We start from the raw sequence: 20,257 nt of genomic DNA on the forward strand, positions 1-20,257 counted from the left end.
CTACAATACCTGGTAATGCTTCATGTTTATTCTTGAAACTGTTAACAGTGTTAAGAACAGTTGAGTTTGTTTTCAAACAATCCAAGATGAAAATGAGAAAAAAATGCAGGTCAGGGTTGAGATTTAACCTGATTTTTATTAGATTTGAAAAAAAAAACCACCCCACAACAAACATCACATTAGGTTAACCAATTGTCTTGAAAAAATTGTAACAGTAAACGAGCAATTGGATGGCTTTTTTCCAGTGTTTGTAGCCTTTGGAGAAGGCTGCTCAATGTATCACTTCAGTTGTGAGCACACAATTCTTTTTTTCTTTGTTTTCCTGAGAAAAGCATAAGAAAAATGACCAAATTACCCCAAATTAGTCACGTCTTCACGGCTGAATAACAACTACCATTGAGACAGGTCCTGAGAGTGCTAACATTTTTATCCTATTATCATTACTAGTTTCTACTGCATCTTTATTGAAGAATACCTTTTTAATTTATTAAAGAATAGTTAGCAGCTTTATTGGCATGCATGATGTGTATCTTGGAAGTGTTAGAGAGGGAACCTTTTTCTTTAATGAGGGGGATGATTTTGTAATGGGTAAAATGAAAGCACTTTTAAAGCTAGCTGCTTTGCAGAAAATGACCAAAAGAGAAACTGTGGAGACTTCTGGGAATAGTTAAAATGGAACAGATTTGACTGAGTTATAAGCAACAGATTGGATAGAGTCAGAGAATCAGATATGCAAACAGTCCAGAACTGTTGCTCTGTGATATTACACAGACATCTATAGGATTCCCCAGAGAGCCTTACTTCAAGGAGGATTGCCCACATGGTTAACAAGGTCATGACTGTGCATGAATCATTTTCATCATTATTAGTAGTAAGGAAAAAACACTGCATTTAAAGAAAAAAAAAAGGGGGGGGTGGGGGTGTGTGTGTGTAGCAAAACAAGGACAAAAACAACAAAACAACCCCAAACAAACCTCAGGCTCACACACTCAAAACCTTTATTCTAGAATATAAAGGTAATTTGCCTGCCATGAATTCTCTGAAATAAATGGCTATTGCTGTTGTCAGGGAAATCTTTGGGAACTATTTATACACTTTTAGTTAAAAAAAAGAATATGTAGCTCTCTTTCAGATCACCACTTAAAATAGTTTTTTTTTCAGGTAAGGCTGGAGATCAGAGTAGAGAATTTTGAAATTCACTGATAGGACTGGTTTGATTATAGGGCTGGCCAAGGTAGGGATTTTTGCAAGCTCTGAGGGATGGTGCTTGTGGAAATTGTAGGCCAGCCAGAGATGGAGGAATGAAAGGGTATGCAAAACGTAGATACTTTCCTGGAGAAGCACATCCAGCCTGCCTCCACTTGCCTTACAGATGACAGATTTTTCATTATGCTTCCCTCAGGTGTGAAGTTATTCCTCCTCCTTCTGTAGGCTGCACATAGGAGGATTAGGGATGGTCAACGTTTTTAAAACTGGTTGGAAATTGAGACAAAAAGTCTACCGAGGGCCAGACAGACTTGCTACAAGACCTATCTCTGCGGTTTCTGTGTAGAATTAGAATTGTGCAGCCTGACACTGTAAACACCAAATGGATGTTTTTCTGTAAATCAAGGGGTAAGGATGCTTGCTTTTTGGGAAGTGATAGGTACGTCATAGCAGAAGTATGTGCAGGTTTATGAGTAGGCTACAATAATGGCTGATTACTCCTAATCACTTTAAAAATTCAAATTGCTACTAACACGAAAGCATGCTTAGAACTGGCAAACTCCAATATAGGTAATCATAAAGATGTCATGGTCTAATTGCATAACTGTGTTAAGGGCAGCCTGAACTATTTTTCAATTTGAACTCTTTATTTAGACTAAATAGGAGGTGGAATAGCCACATGGAGGGTGAATTAAGTTTATTGCACAGGGTGACACCACAGGTCAAGAGCAGAGTTCAGAACAGGATTTCTGAAAGCATTCAGATTTTGGAGGAAGTTCTGTATATTGAGAAACTCTGAGCTCACTGGTTTGTTTTAAATAAAAGGAACAATGGTATGTTACTTAATTTGGGGATGTCAAGTACCATTTTAAAAACAGTGCCATGTGAAAAGTGTTGTGTTTTTTTTTTTAATCTGAGAAGGGTGAAATAAGAACTGAGGGCTAGCCAGATAGAATAAAATGAACAGCGAAACACATACTTCTTTTCGCATTAAAAGTGATAAACTAATGAGACCATGTAGCATGGGGTGTAGCAGATCTTTCATCCTTAAACATCTTACAGAAAAGTCTGAAATTGTTTAATGGAAGACAGGCATTAGCATTACTCAACCTGCTTGGCTCAATAGGACAGTAAGCAGCAGGCAGTATGCTGTGCCATCTATTACCAGAACTGGATGGCTCTTGTATATTCAGAGTTAAATTTTAAGATCTAATGCAACTAAAATTCTTCACTTAACTTGAGTCCAGTTCCAGGAGTATAAAATCTACCTGAAGCTTCTATAAAGATATTACCCAAACCTGAATATTCTTGTATATAAAAACAAGTTTGAAATATAATTGATTTTTTTCCCCAAAGAACCAAATGTGAATGCAGATCTAAATGACTCTGCATTTCCCGTTTCATCATGAACTAAAAGAGGATCAGCAAAACAAGGCAGGCTAAGTGTGTGTGTGGGATTTTTGTTGGGTTTGTGTTGGCTTTCTTTTGTGGTTTGTTAATTTTTAAATTCAGGAAATACTGGAAAGTTTGCATGGGTGTTTGAAGGAGTGAGATTTTAAAAAGGTTTACCCAGCATCTTTCATGTCTCTGGTGGTTTTAGGCTATGTCTTTAAAATGTAGTTACAGATTTCGAGCAGAAAAGTAGAAAAATATAAATCAATCACTATTGGGAATAAAAAGGAAAACAGAAGATTATTCTAAACAAATTCATTGGGTAAATATGTAGGATAAGAGGAGCTGTACCATAACAATTCTTCCCTCCTTCTCTCTTCTCAGCTGTTTTGCTTCGCTCAGGAGAGATACTCTGCCTGCTTTGGCTGGCCTTGGCTAAGTCTAACCTACTGCTTCTCTCTCCACTCCTTTCTCCCTTGGGAGAGGGGGGTGGGGGGCAGTGCAACAGCTTCCCTGGTCCTTGGCCAGGGGCTTTCTCATGTTGTTTGCTAATTGTAAATACCTGTATAGTATTGTAACTCCTGCATATTTTGTACATCTTCATTGCATTCCATCATAGAGTGTAGATTTTGCTTGTAAATACAGCTTCATTTGCTTCTAACTGAGTTGGTCTGGCTTAAAAGTTAATGCTGGGGGGAAACTTCACTCCACCATATTACAGTGTCAAACTCATATCTAACATGTGAAAACTGAACACATGATTAATTTTAAAAGCAGTAAATGAAAATAAATGCTCAAGAAAAATGTCAGTTAATGCAACACACACCACAACATGTTTGTTCTTAAGGAATTTGCAAGATGTATGTGTTCCTGGTGTGCCACTTCTGGCTGGTGGGCTCTACTCTGCCAACTAACTTTTCAGGAACAGTAATAATAGTAGTAGCTATTTTTGCCATTTCCTTTTCTGTAATCTCTGTATTCAAGATGTTATTTTCTGGTCTCTGCGTTTCATGGAACATAGGTTGCCTGGCAGCATGTGTCAAGCTGCTAAATTTTATTTTACTTGGGTTTCCGTTTCACATTGAATCATGGGCAGCATGGGCTATAGATGTTTTTTGTTTGGTTTTTCTTTTAACAAAGTATTTTGTAGCTGACATCCAAGGAGTCTCGGAGTTGCTCTGGATTTGTTATGGCTAAAACTGCAGAGGAAATCCAAGTGAATCACAGCTAATTGTAGTCCTCAGGATAGACATTTTGTCAACAGAATTATCTTCATTAATCTTTTTTATCTGATCATTAAACAGAGGATAAAACATCATCATACCAAGACCAAAACTATGTTAGGAAAAGAACCTCAGCACTATTAAATCTTACCCAAAGATCATATTGTAGTACTTTCTAAAGGAAATACAGAATAAAAAAGAGAGAATGTTCCAACGGTGTTCTCTTTGGTAAATAAAAATGGTGGTTCCTCTGGCAATTTTTTAGAAGGACACATAAAATAGCAGTAGGAGTTACATTCTCTGATAATTTTCTTAGCTATTTTTTGCCAATTCTGGTTATGTAAGAAATTTACTCTCCCCCCCCCCCCCCCCCCCCCCAAATCGAATGTTTGACCCTATCTAGTATGAATAATATTAGAAACTGTCTCAGTTAGTGACAAAATGTTTATCTGGTACAAGATTCTAGAAATGAGCTTTTCCTGTAGGAAACAAGAGTGATTTTGCTATTTACATAGCAGACAGAGATTTCAGAGGTGCATAGAGCTCCCAGGCTGCTATAGATATATTTTCTTAAAACCTCAGTGTCAAAGGGGTGATGGACAGGGAAGTTGAGCTGCTGAGGGGAGTTGATGCAGATCTGGTGTCTTCCTGTGTGTGCTCAGTATGGAAACGGACCAACAGATCTGCACAGCAGCCAGTTTCTGTAAGTACTGCTTGCAGTTGTGTGTGTCATGTAGTATGATAGCAGAATGAAATTTTTCATTCTCAACTGAACAACTATTTTAAAAGAGTTGTTTTGTTTAAAAAATGGCAAAGGTTTTGGTTTTCTTTTTGTGAGTGACTTGTATTTTATTTATTTCATTCACTTCTTTCAAGTGTCTTTAAAACTCAACTTTCAGCATAACTTGAACAAAGTCTTGGAATCGATGCAATTCTTGGCAGGCTGTTAGTAGAAGAGCATTTCCAGGAAGGATACTTTTGTTTAAATACTTGATTCCAATTCTATTTTACTATTGTGGTTTGTATATCTTGCGATGGTTGTTTATTGTAATGTCAGTGTTTGTTGTAAAGCAGCTTAGGTCACAGATATATATATGTGAAAGAACATAGAGAATATTTGTGTTGAACATACTTTTTCCTTCCATCTTCACAATCCAGTAAAAGAAAGTTTATTTGTGATTCTTGAAGCTTGTGTATCCATGCTTTCATCTTGGTGCTCACTGAATAATTTTATTTATTTTTTTTAACTGCTAAATAAATATTTTGTGGTATTTTTGTGACCTCCTTCCCTTTCAATAACCAATTTCAGATCATTCTGTAAAGTGACTATTCATTTTTTGCTTGTATTTCTAGTTTGTTCCCTCACAAACAGAGGGGCATCTGTGCTGAGCCTGAATGGGAAGGTAGAAGATGCATTTTTAAAAATGGCATTGAAGTTACTGAACATGGGTATCTAAACAGAGACATCTTACTGCAATCCCCTGGATGAATAATAAAACCTCTTCAGTTATCATCTTTTGTGCCTTGATTAAAAAACTATTTTGAACAGTTATTCATTTTTAAAAGCTTAGACCATGTGCTAGAAAAAAAAAACCCCAACCACCTGATCTTTTGACCTAGCAGGACAGCTGAAATAGTAACGAGAAGCATTCTAGGATTTAAGAATGAGATTAAAAAAAAATGAAGGTATGACTGTTTCCAAAATAAAATTCAGCCATTTTAGAGTCATTTTATCATAGCCTTGTTCTTGAAGTATTATTTTAATGCTTTTTATTTGCTTATCAAAACTTCATATCACTATTGAGCTGCATATATAACTTTTGTCTCTGTACATTCCCATGATAGTCACTCATCCCTAGGTTCTTTGTTCTCATTCATTTGTGGTCTTTAGTTGAAGAAATTTCAGGCCACATATTATGTTACTTCATCAGCGTTCTTAAGTTTTCCGTACTTGAAGTGGTGTTTCTTGTCTCCTCTCTGGTGGTAATCTGCAGAGCTGTTCCACTTTGCAGCTGTCTCAGTAGTTAAGAGCTCAGCCCTGTCACGTTTGTCTTTGTCCTTGGATGCCAAGGTGAAAACTCAAACAGAAATGTTGATCATTGTATGTGGTGACTCACTGTTCAGCAGTGCTGACAGGTTGATTGTCAGCCTAAATTTGACAAAGCATACAGTAAGGTAAACAGCAAAGTTAAACAGAGATTTTGTCATGTTAAAAGGCAAGTTTTGCATTGAAAGGAGAATCCTGAATTCCTGAGAATTTTCAGGCAAATCATGGTAGCATCTGGGGATATTTCCTAAATCAAAATATTGTTAATTTTCTGGAAATTTTGGGGGAAAGATCTTAGTATTTAGTAGCCAGTTCCTGAGATTAGAGATGTTTCTGGGCACAACTCCAGGGCATATTCTGTAATTTTAGCCACCTTACTTGGGGGGGGGGGGGGGGTGGGTATGGGGAAGGGGAGTCTCAGTCATATCTAAATCAAATTGACAAAATGAGAGAATGAGAATTTACCAACCAGAATTTTTCTGCTGCTGCTGCTGCTGAACTCTGGCTTGTAGCTGATGATGATGTCAAACATCAGCATGCTACTTAAAAGTTCCAGCAAGTGTCATCAATATACAGTTTGTCCATTTGTAGAATATTGAATCAAGCTGTTTCCTTCCTAATGGGGGATTAATTTCTATCTTGAATACAAATAGAGAGAACATTTAATGTGGAAGCCTTTCAAATAAGAAAGGCTTTTCTCCATGTTTCCCAGGGAGCTGAACTGAACTCAAACTCATAAACAATAGTTGCTAATTTTTTATTTTTTTCATTTGCTGTTCTTAATTGAAACAAAACATAGATGTGAGTTTTGTTGCTAGCTGGAACAAGGCCAGCACAGCTTTACTTACAGCTGAACCTGATCTAGAATTGAATCAAAGAGGATTCCGTTCCCTGCTGCTTTCTTCTGACTGGCTAATTGATGGTTGTAACTCTAGAAGGACCTCACTCTAAAGTCAGTGAAAGGTGTTGCACATCAGCATTTGAAAGACCGAAAATGTGAGCTTCTTGTAGGAAGAGCCTTGAGATCAATTCTGCCTGCCCAGTTTGTGAAGAGGTTTCATGTATGGCCTATTTATTTTCTAAAAGCTGATCTGGGGAGATCTTTCTGAGGCAGTTGAGAGCTTTACTCAAACCAGGGTGTCATCAATGTTCCTAACTTTTGATTACAATTGGTTAATGGACAAGTTCCAGAATCTTTCCTAGACTATAATAGAATTAACAGGTGAAAAACTGAGGAGCAGCTTCACATCATCCAAATATCACTGTTTCCTAGCATTTATTGATACCCTGCCTTGGGAGATTATTCTCTTTGTTTAGGAAGGATTTGAATTTATGCCACCTCAGTCTTGGGTCTTGTACGTGTTAATCTTTCTGATTTTTGAGGTCTAAGAACCATCACAGCTCTTTCCTTCATCCTTTGTATGATAATGTGTTGTGGGTGTTTCCTACTATATTCTGAGTTTCCCAGAGTATACATAGCAGAAGGAGAGTACTAGAAAGGAGTGCCTGACCATAAAGACAAGAAAAATATTGTATGCTTGATAGGAGACAGGTAGTGCTGCTTGATATCTGTGGGTGCTGATTGACAGCTGCCTGAACATGAGCCAGCAGTGTGCCCAAGTGGCCAAGAAGGCCAATAGCATCCTGGCATGCATCAAGAATAGTGTGGCCAGCAGGAGAAGTCATTCTGCCCTGTACTCTACACCTTAGGCCACACCTTGAGTCTTGTGTCCAGTTCTGCACCCCTCAGTTTAAGAAGGACATTGAGACTCTTGAACGTGTCCAGAGAAGGGCAACGAGGCTGAGGAGGGGTCTGGAGCACAGCCCTGTGAGAAGAGGCTGAGGGAGCTGGGATTGCTTAGCCTGGAGAAGAGGAGGCTCAGGGGAGACCTTATTGCTGTCTGCAACTACCTGAAGGGAGGTTGTAGCCAGGAGGGGGTGGTCTCCTCTCCAAGGCAACCAGCACCAGAACAAGAGGACACAGTCTCAAGCTGCACCAGGGGAAGTTTAGGCTCAAGGTGAGGAGAAAGTTCTTCACTGAGGGAGTCCATAGCCATTGGAATGTGCTGCCCAGGGAGGTGGTGGAGTCACCATCCTGGAGATGTTCAAGAGGGGATTGGACATGGCACTTGGTGCCATGGTTTAGTCATGAGGTCTGTGGTGATGGGTTGGGCTTGATGATCTTTGAGGTCTCTTCCAACCTTGGTGATTCGGTGATTCTGTGACATCTCACAGTAAGACTTATTTAAGAGAATTAAGGAAATATAGAAGTTACTTAAGTAAATAAGGAAAAGTGTGTGAAGTGCACCAAAACTGTTGTATATGGCCAGGAAAAGTACCAGCCAGTCCTGGTGTCCTCTGCTTATCCATGTACCTACTGTTATCCAGATACCCATTTCATGGTGATTGTCAAAAGTGTTGCAAAGGAAGTACTCTTGGAATTTAAGAGAAGCTGCAAATAACTCTGGTTAAATTATCACTTTGGGTGATTTCTGAGACTGAACAAATGTGTCAGCTGGGAGTTTTGCTTGGGCAAACGAGCAAGTAGTTATTTGAAGTTGTGCTCTAACAAGGTACTTCAGCATTTATTAGTTTTTAACATGTAGTTGTCAGCTAACCATTATTTGTTTGATTCTCTGTTCAGGCAACTCTACATTCAGTTCTGTAGCATGACCTTAAAAAATGTACATAAGCCAAGATGATAAATGCGTTTTAAGTATTTTGTGACAACTAATGATTTCCCTATGAAGAGTGCCACTGCACTAATGCTTTAAAGAACAGATTTTGAGAAGCCTTGCGGTGCTTACAGGTCACATCTTGCCACGTGATGCAGTTCATTTATTCTTAAATCAAATAGCCATCTGGCTGGGGAAGGATTGTGCTCTGAAAAGTTTCTTTTCCTTCTTGAAATGTATTTAGCAGGTATGTCAAGAGGGTGGCTTTATGTGAACTGTTGTTTTGTAGAGAGATTTACTGTCCTTCCACTCAACAAGTCTAGTTGAGTGTTCAACCAAACCAAAGTCTTATACATTCTACTTCATGTTATCTTTGGGCTTGTGTAGGTTCTTTGTATGTCATCCTCATTAATATTACTAAAATAATACAGTCTCCATTTCTAGGGTGAATACCATGATAGTACAGTGAAAACATACTATAAGCCTTCATAAGACTTACTAGTGGGAGACATTTACATCATCAGAATATCTGTACTGGGTCAAGTAAACCAATAAAACAGCACAGGCAGATGCCTGAAACACTTCTACTGGTACAAGTCTCCATTGGCCTACTCACTTCAGAATGCCCTGAATGGTCTAGACAGTCTTCTGTCTTACGATTATTGACTTTTTCAGCTCATGAAGTAATTTCACTTTCATTGATTTATTTCCTCCTGTCATGAGTAATTTATTTATATTCTACCACTTTCTGTTCAAGATCCATGGAAAACTTTCTAGGCATAGCCTGAAATGACCACACTCTTTTCAGATCAAGAAGTCAGAAGCTTGGGTTTGTGCAGTGATTCTTCTGTGGTCATGTAGCTCCATACATTTGCAGCCATTTGTACTACTCTGCTGTCTTGTTGCATGTAAATATAGTCATCTGTCCAAATTCACTTTCTGGACTCTGACAGAAAATTAAACATGAGCACCCTAGTCACAGTACAGTGGTCCATAAAGATTTTTCCTCCTTGTAATACACAAGATGAGTGCATAACCTCTGAGTGTGGAGATGTGCATGCTTGTGCACAAAGATACTTGTGTGTTACTATGCAGTAAAAAATGGGAGGCCTTAGGTACGTGGAAGATCAAAGGCATATGATGTGTGAGTCAGGACACTGAGGCTGAATATTGGCATACGCTATATTAAGCAATGGAAGGATTCTTGGTTTAGAATTGATTGTGGAATACTGTGGTTATTTCAGCTGAATCTTGTTTATCCCTGGCTGCTTCTGTTCTGTATTATGTCTATGCATGTGTCTGGCACTGGAAAGTGTTTGATCTTTTCTGTAGGTCATGCAAAATGTTTGATGTCTTTTTGTTGACTTTTGAGTATGAGTAAATAAATGATAGAATCCCCTGCGGCCAAAATCTCCTAACTTTTATATGTATCGTTGTGGTCAATTGCAATGCAGCAAGCTGTGTTATGTTTGTCTGTAATTACAATAATCAAATATGTAACATTCATAATGAAAGGCAGATTTGTGAACTTTGTAGCAGCGCACTGGCTCTGACAGGGACCTGCTTGCTTTGTCCAGAAGAGCAACAGTTCGTGGTACAAAAAAAATCACAGAAGTAAACAGACGCCAGAGGGAAGTTTTCTCAACGTGATTTCTGGGCAGCTTTTTTAAAAGTCACATTTACCTCATGTAATTAATGATGTGACATGTGGAATCTATTCATTTCCAGATAATATTTTTAAATAAAAATTTCTCAGGTCCATTCCAACATGAACCATTCTACGATTCTTTGAGTTTGTTGACCTCACAGAGCCTATTGCAAAGCTATCTGTTTTAGATGAGCTTGCCAGGGACTCGGGCACGAATGCTGTGAGAAGTTTTCAGTGTTAGTCTTACCTCTAGCTGTTGTGATCAAGAGATTGCTTCTGTTCTAGTAATGATGGTGGGTTTGGAATTTTTTTCATTATTTCATCTGCAGTCATTTTGACTGTATTGAAAAGTGTCACTAATAATGTTTTATTTTCTATTAAGTAAGTTAAAATAAGATACTTTATTATCTTGTGGTTAAAGAACAATAAAACAGCAGAAACTCTCTTTAGTAATTTTCTGTTAGATTGCACCTGTTCTGATTTTCCTCAGTATTTTAATGGAAATATTTTGTCAGTGGTGGAGAAGTAAATGTCCCTCAAAACAGAAGATGTAACAACCCCAGCATCTGCAGATATCACCTCTTCAAACACAATCCCTTCCCTCCTCCTTTCAGAGAATTTGTGTGTTCAAAGAGAAACTTTCTGTTATGTGGGCCCAGGCGCCCAATGGCATCCTGGCCTGGATCAGGAATAGTGTGGCCAGCAGGAGCAGGGGAGTCATTCTGCCCTGTACTCAGCACTGGTTGCATCATACCTTGAGTACTGTGTCCAGTTCTGGGCCCCTCAGTTCAAGAAGGACATTGAGACTCTTGAACGTGTCCAGAGAAGGGCAACGAGGCTGGGGAGTGGTCTGGAGCACAGCCCTGTGAGGAGAGGCTGAGGGATCTGGGGTTGCTTAGCCTGGAGAAGAGGAGGCTCAGGGGAGACCTGAAGGGAGGTTGTAGCCAGGAGGGGGTTGGTCTCTTCTCCCAGGCACCCAGTACCAGAACAAGAGGACACAGTCTCAAGCTGTAGCAGGGAAAGTTTAGGCTGGATATTAGCAAGAAATTCTTCACAGAGATTGGCCATTGGAATGTGCTGCCCAGGGAGGTGGTGGAGTCACCATCCCTGGAGGTGTTCAAGAGGGGATTGGATGTGGCACTTGGAGCCATGGTTTAGTAGCCATGAGGCGTTGGATGATAGGTTGGACTTGATGATCTCTGAGGTCTTTTCCAACCTTATTGATTCTATGATTCTATGTTGTGCTCAGTAAGGATTAATATATACTGACTTCTCAAGTCCTTCATGACTCAGCCATCTGCAGTGACAGATCATGTGCTTGGAGGTTTATACTTTAAGCTAACCAAATATCAGTTAATCCTAGAACATCACAACAAGAGGTGCAAAGCAGGTTTTATGATTTAGTTCTTTCTGTTTATGCTGCTTATATAGTCTGTTTAGCTTTATACTTTTGCCAAAATCATAAAGAGCTTTGTGGCTGAAGGGTTTGTGCTGTATTTCATATACTGTCCAGCTAAGAGACATCAAGATTAAAAATTACTCAACTTCTATGCTATTAGGAAGTTCTGTTATGGAAAATGCATGTGTCTAGTCATTATTATTTATTTAATAGCTGAGATTTAGGTCAATGACTAATGGTCTCTCAAGAAACACACTGGTATTTACATGAGCACAGTGTACCTAATCTTTGATAATGTTCTTGTCTTGAAACATAGGTGGCTGATGAGTTCTGTTATAGTCAAATAAAAACGCACAGTAATGGGGAACTGAGCCACTAAAGATAGCAGTTTATAACTTGTTTACAGCAGGTCTCCGTTTGCTCTATAGAGCATGCGACATCTCTGTGCTGAAAAACCTCTCCAACGTGTTGATGCGATGATTCAGGCTGTACAGTGCTCAAGAATGTAAAATCTTCATATTCAAATATGAAGCAAAACATATTCTAATCTTCCTCATCCCTGTAAGATTAGAGAGAATGTGTGGTTTCCATAGAAAAATCTCAGTCTAAGAAAATTCTGTCTGAATTTTTGTGGTGGGGTGGATTAGACCTCCCAACAATTTGGAAGTTTACCCCAAGGAGCAAATTTACCACACTCAGGATTTTGGAAGTAAAATGAAATTGCATTTACAAAAGCAGACTAAATATAAAAGTATAAAAGGCAATTAGCATATACACGTATATATAGAAAATATATACATACACACACGTGAATTTACAATTTAGCAATACAGTGACCCCCTTGTACAAAATTGATCTCTCTTACCCCCCTCTGGACACAACAGGGCCCAGAGGGCTGTGTATTACAGCTAGCCCCAGTTATGTCTCTACCTGCAATACCTTATAGTCCAAACAGAAGATTAGTCAAGAAGCATGCAAGGATGGAGAAGCCAGAAACCCAGATGAGAAGAGAAACAAGCTTGTGCTCAAAATATAAGATATTCAGCAGGCCGATGGAATGAGATAAACTTACCTTGTATTAATCTGTGTCCAGCCTCTAAAAACTGTCCACCTCTGGTACTCACACTCTTTGGAAAACTTTATTTGTCGTTAAGACAGAGTGGGAATTAAGTCTTGGACCGGAGAGGAGGAAAATGGGAAGCTTCTAGATGATCTCTTGAGTCCGTTTGTCAGAACATTTTAGGAGCTCAAGGCTTGCAAAAAAGAAAACCTTACTGAAAAGCTGAACTATTTTCACAAACCTCTGCATAGTTTGATGAAATTTTACGTTGCTCCACAGCTGTCCAAAAATTGTGATGCTTTGGAAATGCTGCAGAGAAATACTTAAGCAATTTGTTGCTTGATACTGTTTTTCCTGATGAGTATTATCTGAATGGAAAAGAAAGGAAATTATGTGTTGTTGGAGATCGCTGATATTGCAGAAAGACAGGATGGGTATTGCTTGACAAAGTATAGCTTAATTGAGGACTAGGAGAAATGGTCCGGTGGACGTTCTGGGTTTTCAGAGACTGAGGTTTGGTTCATGATTAACCATAGACTTCTTGTATGATTTTCTGGCAAGCCATTTAGTCTAGCTTGTGCCTTTGGGAATATCTCATTCTACAGATGGGGAACTGTCTCACAAGGGTGTTGAAAATAAAATCCATTAATGTCTGTGAAACTATTTAAATGCCTTCAATATGCTGAAACTTGGGCCATGCTTTCAACACAGTTTTTTTCCTCTGAAAGTATGTCTGATTTTATGGATGGTTGCCTTTTGTTCCCCAAAAAGGACTCCTAATATACTTGATTCATGCCTGGAGTTTTTCAAGATTTGTGCTGCATTCCAACAACTCTTGTACTCATCTCAATATGCTGCCACATAAGGATTATTTTAGCAATACAGAAGTTGTTTGAAGTACCTTTACAATTAATCTTACTTGCACCTATTAAAACTCTGTATCTTAACAAAAGTCACCAAAATGGCACGGGCTAGTAACAGGATACAATACTTTGGTGATCAAACATTGTGCTCAGTTACAGTTGTTACATCTTTTGTTGCATGTAGAAAATGTGCTGTGTCTGCTCAAGGCATGTGTTTTGCAATGTGTCTTGTTAAAAGCTTCCCTTACATCAACTCCTTTCTTCCATCTCTAGTTTGCATCTCATGTTGTTCCCTCTTGTCCTTTTGAACAGTTGTGTCTCTTCAGGTAACTCCTCATAGTGTCTCTCTGCATGTGTGCTTGACTGCATTCAGAGGGAAGTTATTTCTAGAGAAAGAGAAGGGTCAGAATCAGAATTGCCATGGTCAGGCTGTTTCCATTGTATTCAAGGATGTCTGTTATATTCCGCTGGATTTGGCCAGTCATTCTGTTTCTGGTTACACATGTCTAGGGGCATTTCACATGTAGTAATTTTCAGGGCTTTTAGTGAAAAAATAATGAAAACTTTGGATTGTACTATATGTATCTTTCGTTATGTATTTATACAATGACATAGCGTAGGCTCCACCTTCTTCCAAAATGGAGTTTAATGTATAGAGTGAAAGAAGAGACGTGCAGTCTAGATTCTAGTAATCAGCCTGTTTTGGAGGTATTTATATCATTATTTTTCTAGGCATTAAATTAGAAATAGTTTGTGGAAAAATAGAATTGAATCTGTCTTTTTTTGTTCCATACTTGCTTTGATACCTGAAAGACCAGAGAGCAAAAGAAGGACTCCTCTCAGTTCAGGGAATTCTGCTTTTTTGGAGGTGTTCTTTTTATATGTAAGCTGAGGAAGCTGAAAAAAGTACCAATTCCTGTGACTGGTGAGACTGGCAGCATAGGTACTCAATGAAATGAGACATGGGTATTTTATAAACCCACAAATACATCCATTTAATTCTCATTGGTATTAGAATATTTTAGGACTGAAACATACGTTCTTACAAAAGTGACTCCCTTTTATAAGTAGTTCATTCTCCTTAGAGCATTGGCAAAAAAATTCTGATCTGAAATTAGTAAACAGCATTTGTAATAAATGTGTACTGAAAACAGTCCACTCGATGGGTAATGGAAACTTTGGTGTCAGTCTTTTCCCAAGTTGTCTCCAATGGTGTTTGTACTTAAATGGGCAGAACAGAGATTTTGTGATGATGGTCACTATCTCTTCTAGACATCTGATGCTTCTGCAGAGATAGTATTGGGTTTTTCATGTTTATGTGCACACTGGGATTTGAACTGCATAAAGTATTTTACTGAAAGCTTAACCGAACAGTTTACAGTGCTGATATAAACAGAGCATTAGACATGCCTGTCTTTAATACAGCCATCTGGTGAGTGCTATAGCAGTTTTCAAAAGCCTCCCTCAGTACAGACATCAAAGTCTACTCACGCACCTGTGCCTCTGATCTACAAATATTTTTCGTATTTAAAAGCTGCAGAGATCAGTAGCTTTATTTAGTGGAAAAAAAAATACAACAAACAACACCAAATGAAACAAAACCCCACAAAACTCACCCACAAAACTCAGGCTGCCAGTTCAGAAATTTTCAATTTTCAATTTTTCACTTAATATTCAATGCTTTATTTATGAAAAAGCACTCAACCACACATGCATTTTCCTCTCTTCTGAGTAACCCCTGGCATTGCTAGCACCTATTTCCTGCCATGTCTATTTACAATACAGCTGCTGAGATCATTTTCTTGATCTGTTGAGCCGATGACATCAGCCAGACCTGTGAACTCCTCTACTGGCTTGCTCTTAAATGGCACAGAAAGGTTATTTTTGTGAGAAACTGGTTCATAGAGGGAGGACTTTGCATCACCCTGATGCATTCGGCAGCTGTGGGAAGAGGGAAGCAGCAGAGATGCTCCTCTTTTAAAGGCCTTCTCAGGTGATGAGAGAAACTTGGAATCAAAAAAAGTGGCATCATGAAGCTGCTTGCTGAACATAGGTAGGCAAAGCATGACATAGCCTGGATGTTTTGATATCTCCTTCCTTTCCTCATTTACTTGCTAATTTGTAAAGACCACCAGATGTGTCTTCCAAGTTATTAGTACAGATTAGTGATCTCTTCATTATCATCTTATTCTGTCCTGGTGCCATACCCTTATGTTGCTGGTGGCTTACGAGGCAGCACCGTGTCATTTGACTTTGGCAAAGCAATTTCTTTGCTTCAGTCAGGATACAATGGGAGTATTATAAACATGTGTGACCTGCAGTACAAGCTGTATATGTGTTCTCTTCCCCCATTCTGTGACCAGAGCTGATCAGTTTCACTGGGGTATGAATGTATGAGCATGCTTTTTCACATTTGCATAGCCGGGCTCTGTATAAATTACATTTTAAAAGTTGTTCAATGCTACCAGTTTTTTACTTTCTTTCTTGTTGCCTTGGAAATAGTGTTCCACATGTATGGCAGAACAGTTCTTCAAATACTTGAATTGTAATTTTCCCTGAATTTCAAGGTTTCCAAGTTTGTTAAAAACATACACTTCTTTCTTACTTTGAGGAATGTGCAGGGTCTTCAACACCTCTTTGTAAGAGGAGACTATTGGCAGTGAACTGTAGACTTTCCTACGTGTCCTGTGTGTACCTGGCTTTATGAATGTTAGAAACTTGTTTCATGCATGTGAAGTTACTTGCTTTGGGAGCCATTGTAAGTTTTCTTCTAATTCTCTTCTTGATTGCAGATTGACCTGGAGCCAGAAGGGAGAGTGTATGTCATCATAGACCTTTCAGGATCATCAGGTGAAGGTAGGGACTTACAATATTTTATCTTACTCTTTCACGAATGGAATCTTCCAAGGGCCTTTGTGATGAAAGTATTATAGGAAGTGTGTCAGTTTCCTCTTTAATCTGTGTCAGCTTGAGTTGAAGTGAACACATTTTGCTGTATCTGCCTGTGAGGCAATGAGCAGTTGCAGTTCATCTTACTCACTGATGGTAACAATGCCAGCTAAAAATATGGTAATGAAATGAGAATAGTTGTAATAATTTCCATCAGAAACTTCCAGATTCTTTTTTTTTTTTTGAACAATGCTAACCATTATGTAGGTAGACATAACAAGATGTCAAAGGTGAGGGGAAACAGTTTATTTGTTTTTATTCCACTAATCTGTATTTTTCCACTGATTTTTTATTTTTCAAGTAATGTAATGACCCAAATGTTGTCATGATAAGACACATTTTCATTTTTATGACACAGCAGTCACATCTTGGAGGAAAAACAAATACCAAAAAACCAAAGAAAGATGGAAGATAAATATTAAATTAAGATTTTTAATTTATTTCTTTTTTATGCTGTTAAGTGGGAACAGAGTCAGGTGATGTATGGTGGGAAGGAGACGAAGAAGCAAACTTGGGTATCATAGTCATACTCTTGATGACAGCCTGACCTGCTGAAACGGTATAGATGGCCGCTTTGGGTTTGATTATTCTAACTTACCTGCACCGATAGCTTTGCCCGGTAGCTCATAGAGCTCAGCTAAACGAGAGCATCATTGGTTCACGGTACATAAAGAAGACTCACAGAAGCCCTAACTGGAGCTGAAAACAGAAAAAAAAAAAAGAAAATTAAATTATTTTGCCTGGAATAGTTGAGAAACAACAGAAAAATGGGTTTATGCTTCTGATTTTCTTAAGGAATTGCTGTGCTCTGACCATGTCCTAAGAGCAGCTTGCAAAAACACATATTGCTATAAATGCTGAATTTAAAAACAAAGCAAACTGTTATGTAAACTTCATCTTGTAGCCACATTTTGTACCCACATAATATGTGCTCTGCCTTTTTGTCTTCCTGCATATTGAAGAAAATATCAGTTAAATAGTGGTTTCCACATACCATACTGGGTGACACACCAGGAATGGAACAAAAATGTGGTTAAAGGCAGTGCCGCTGTCCTGTCATAGGCCAGGTTCTTCCAACCTCCATTTAATTGATACCCAGATGAACATAGTGTTACTCTTCCATCACAGTGTGATTCAGTTGTGTTGGACTGTCAGAGGGCTGGAATGGTGTGATGTTGTTCTTCAAGAGTTGTTTGAAACACTATACCTTTTGTTACAGGAGAAATAAACCCAGCTATGTTAATGTCTCCTATATTATGTGGTGCATTACTCTGTGACACTTGAAAGGTCATTGGAAAGAAATTTGCAGAACTAGAATTTGTGTCTCTATATTAGTGATGAAAGGAATCACTTGAATGGAAACAGGCTACTGATGGAAAACAGCTTATGAAATACTGTCTTACAAGAATCCCTTGGGAAGGCTAAGAGGCTTTAGTTAGGCTGAACCTTGTAGAATCCGTAACAAGTTGGCATGCTTGCAAAACACAATGGAACTCATACAGTTTTAGAGCTTTCTCATACACCAAAATAATCATGGAAAAGTGTTGTCTAGTAGTATTGCAAAATTCTCTAGGAAGGCTATGATTCTCCTCACAAGGGAAATTGGATCAGCTTTGTACAACTGTTCATAAACTGGTTTTATGGTGTTTTGTTAGTGAGGTTATGAAATCCTATTTTTAGACGGTTTTATTAGGGCTGAGGTGTAGTTAATTTTGGATGAGTGTCCTCTCATTTCTGCTGCCTTAGTAAAGCACCTAGTTTAATATAACAGCTGTATGCATCTGTCTGTAGTGAACAGAAACAGTCCACATGGAAAGTAACTTACTCTATTTGTTTCAATTAATCCTATTTCATTTTGTCTCTCTATATACACATCTATAAATGTGTGCAACTACAATACATCTGAGATCTATTTGCTCATTTCAGTTCACTGTAGTGTCATTCAGTTCACTGTAATTGATCTGTGTTTGTTGACTATGAAAGGAAAATAAGATGAAGGTTAAACTAAATTCATGACTTTTGAATTGCTTGGGTCAGTTGAGGTGATTGGTACTCTTGACCTAATTTCTTAACCAGGGTCTTGTTTTTGAACTCCAGTCTTTATTATGTGTATCGACAGAGTACATAGCATTCTTATAATGCCGTGCAAATGGGTATCACTGTTTCAGTTCAAATGCTGGAGGGGAAAAATTTGACAATTTATGAAAATAAATATTGTTGTGCTAATAATATTATCTGGAGGAAGCAGCAATCTTGTATATTTCTCAGTTAGCAGTATTTTTAAATATATAGGCAATAAAAAAAATCTCAGCCATTTGGATGTATGTTTGCCAAGCAGCATTATCCTGCAATTCTGTGTACTTGAAAACAGGACTTGTTTCTTCTGGGTGGCATATGTAGGTTTCTAATTAGGACCAATCAATAATTTACCAAGTTATCTGACACTTCTGAAAGTTTTTTTTTTTTTAAAGATACATATCCAAATCAGTATAGTTGACTTAGGAATAGTTAATTCCATTAATATAGACAGAGAACTTTGTTCTGTATTAATTTGCCTCCATGAAGCAAAAGTCCTAATTTTGTAAGTGAGACATTATGAGTCTAAATTGCTATATGAACTGAAATTTTTTACATATAAAATGCTAAATGATGGATGAAGAAGAAACATTTTTACTAGTAGTATATTCTCGGTAGATTTAATAAGCTTTTACACTATACAGACATAAGATGTTGTTATTATATACCTTTTAAAATTCCATTGTCCCTTAGTCCCAGCTGTCAGATTGCCTATCCCTCTGCACTATTTGCACTTGCATGGCAAAACAATGAACACGGTTCATTGTTATACACTGACTTCCTCAGCAAGAGTACACAATTTATCTTCTTCCTTCCCTCTCTAAATCGAATAATTCATGGATTTTCAGCACTTGTGTGGCTCAGGGGTATAGAACAGATGGGAATATGACAGATTGAAAAGGATGGTAAAGAGTACTTGTGCCTTTCCCTGTTAGATTGAGAAAGGCTTGTTGAGAGTAGATAGTAATATCAGCATCTGGCAGGTATTTTTATGTGGAACTGTAGAAAAAAGGCTTGAGTTGGATTTATTTCTCCCCCCCATTCTAAAGACAAGCTACAAATCCATGGGAGGTTATAGAGCTCTGCCAGCTTCTCTGCCACTTTCTATGTTGTGAAATTTATTTCAGACGCTGCCTGAAGGATAAGCTTTACTTGTCCAACAGTAGGTAGAGGGCAGCCTGGGAAGACCAAGGCTTTAGGCTACTCTCCACTGAATATATTGTGGCACTGCCAGTTCTCCCAGTAGATTGTTCAAATCTCAGGGAATTTGGATTTGTTCTTGCTCCCATTCTCGTCTTTGAAGCAGAAAATATTTGGAAAACACAATTGCTAAAGTTTGAGATGTGGAAAGCAAATTACATAATGAGCCTTTACAAGAGCAACAACAAACCCAACAGGAACATTTTTATCATCACCTTTTTTCCACTAATCCAGCTTTTGGTGCCTGCTCCTAGCTTCTTCATGTTTGTTCTGCACTGAGAGGGAGAATGAGTAACTACTTTAGCATTTTTTATGTGAGTTCTCTAGTAGCGACTATCTGGCCCACGTTCTGAAAATACTAAGTGAATTATCATGCAGAAGGTGATGCTCTTGTAAGTTAGGATTTATTTTTTTTTCTGCTAAAATGTGAGCATTCCCATTGTGTTTTAAAAAAAACAGCTCTGCCAAATACTTCAGCGTGCTTTTCTGACGTAGACATAGGAAGAGGGAGAGAAAACG

The 20,257-nt window shown here is 38.3% G+C and overlaps 1 protein-coding gene across 2 annotated transcripts in view; it reads left to right on the forward strand.

Moving 5' to 3' along the window:
• PRKCE (protein kinase C epsilon) overlaps nucleotides 1–20,257 on the forward strand; it is a 322,277-nt gene that overhangs the window by 86,240 nt on the left and 215,780 nt on the right. For both annotated transcript variants that reach the window (XM_054168685.1, XM_054168684.1), the window contains exon 2: nucleotides 16,306–16,369. In XM_054168685.1, the coding sequence (XP_054024660.1) occupies nucleotides 16,306–16,369 (64 nt within the window). The remainder of the gene's footprint in view (nucleotides 1–16,305; nucleotides 16,370–20,257) is intronic.

Source organism: Dryobates pubescens, chromosome 16 (genome assembly GCF_014839835.1).
Source record: "Dryobates pubescens isolate bDryPub1 chromosome 16, bDryPub1.pri, whole genome shotgun sequence".
Taxonomy (NCBI): Eukaryota; Metazoa; Chordata; class Aves; order Piciformes; family Picidae; genus Dryobates; species Dryobates pubescens.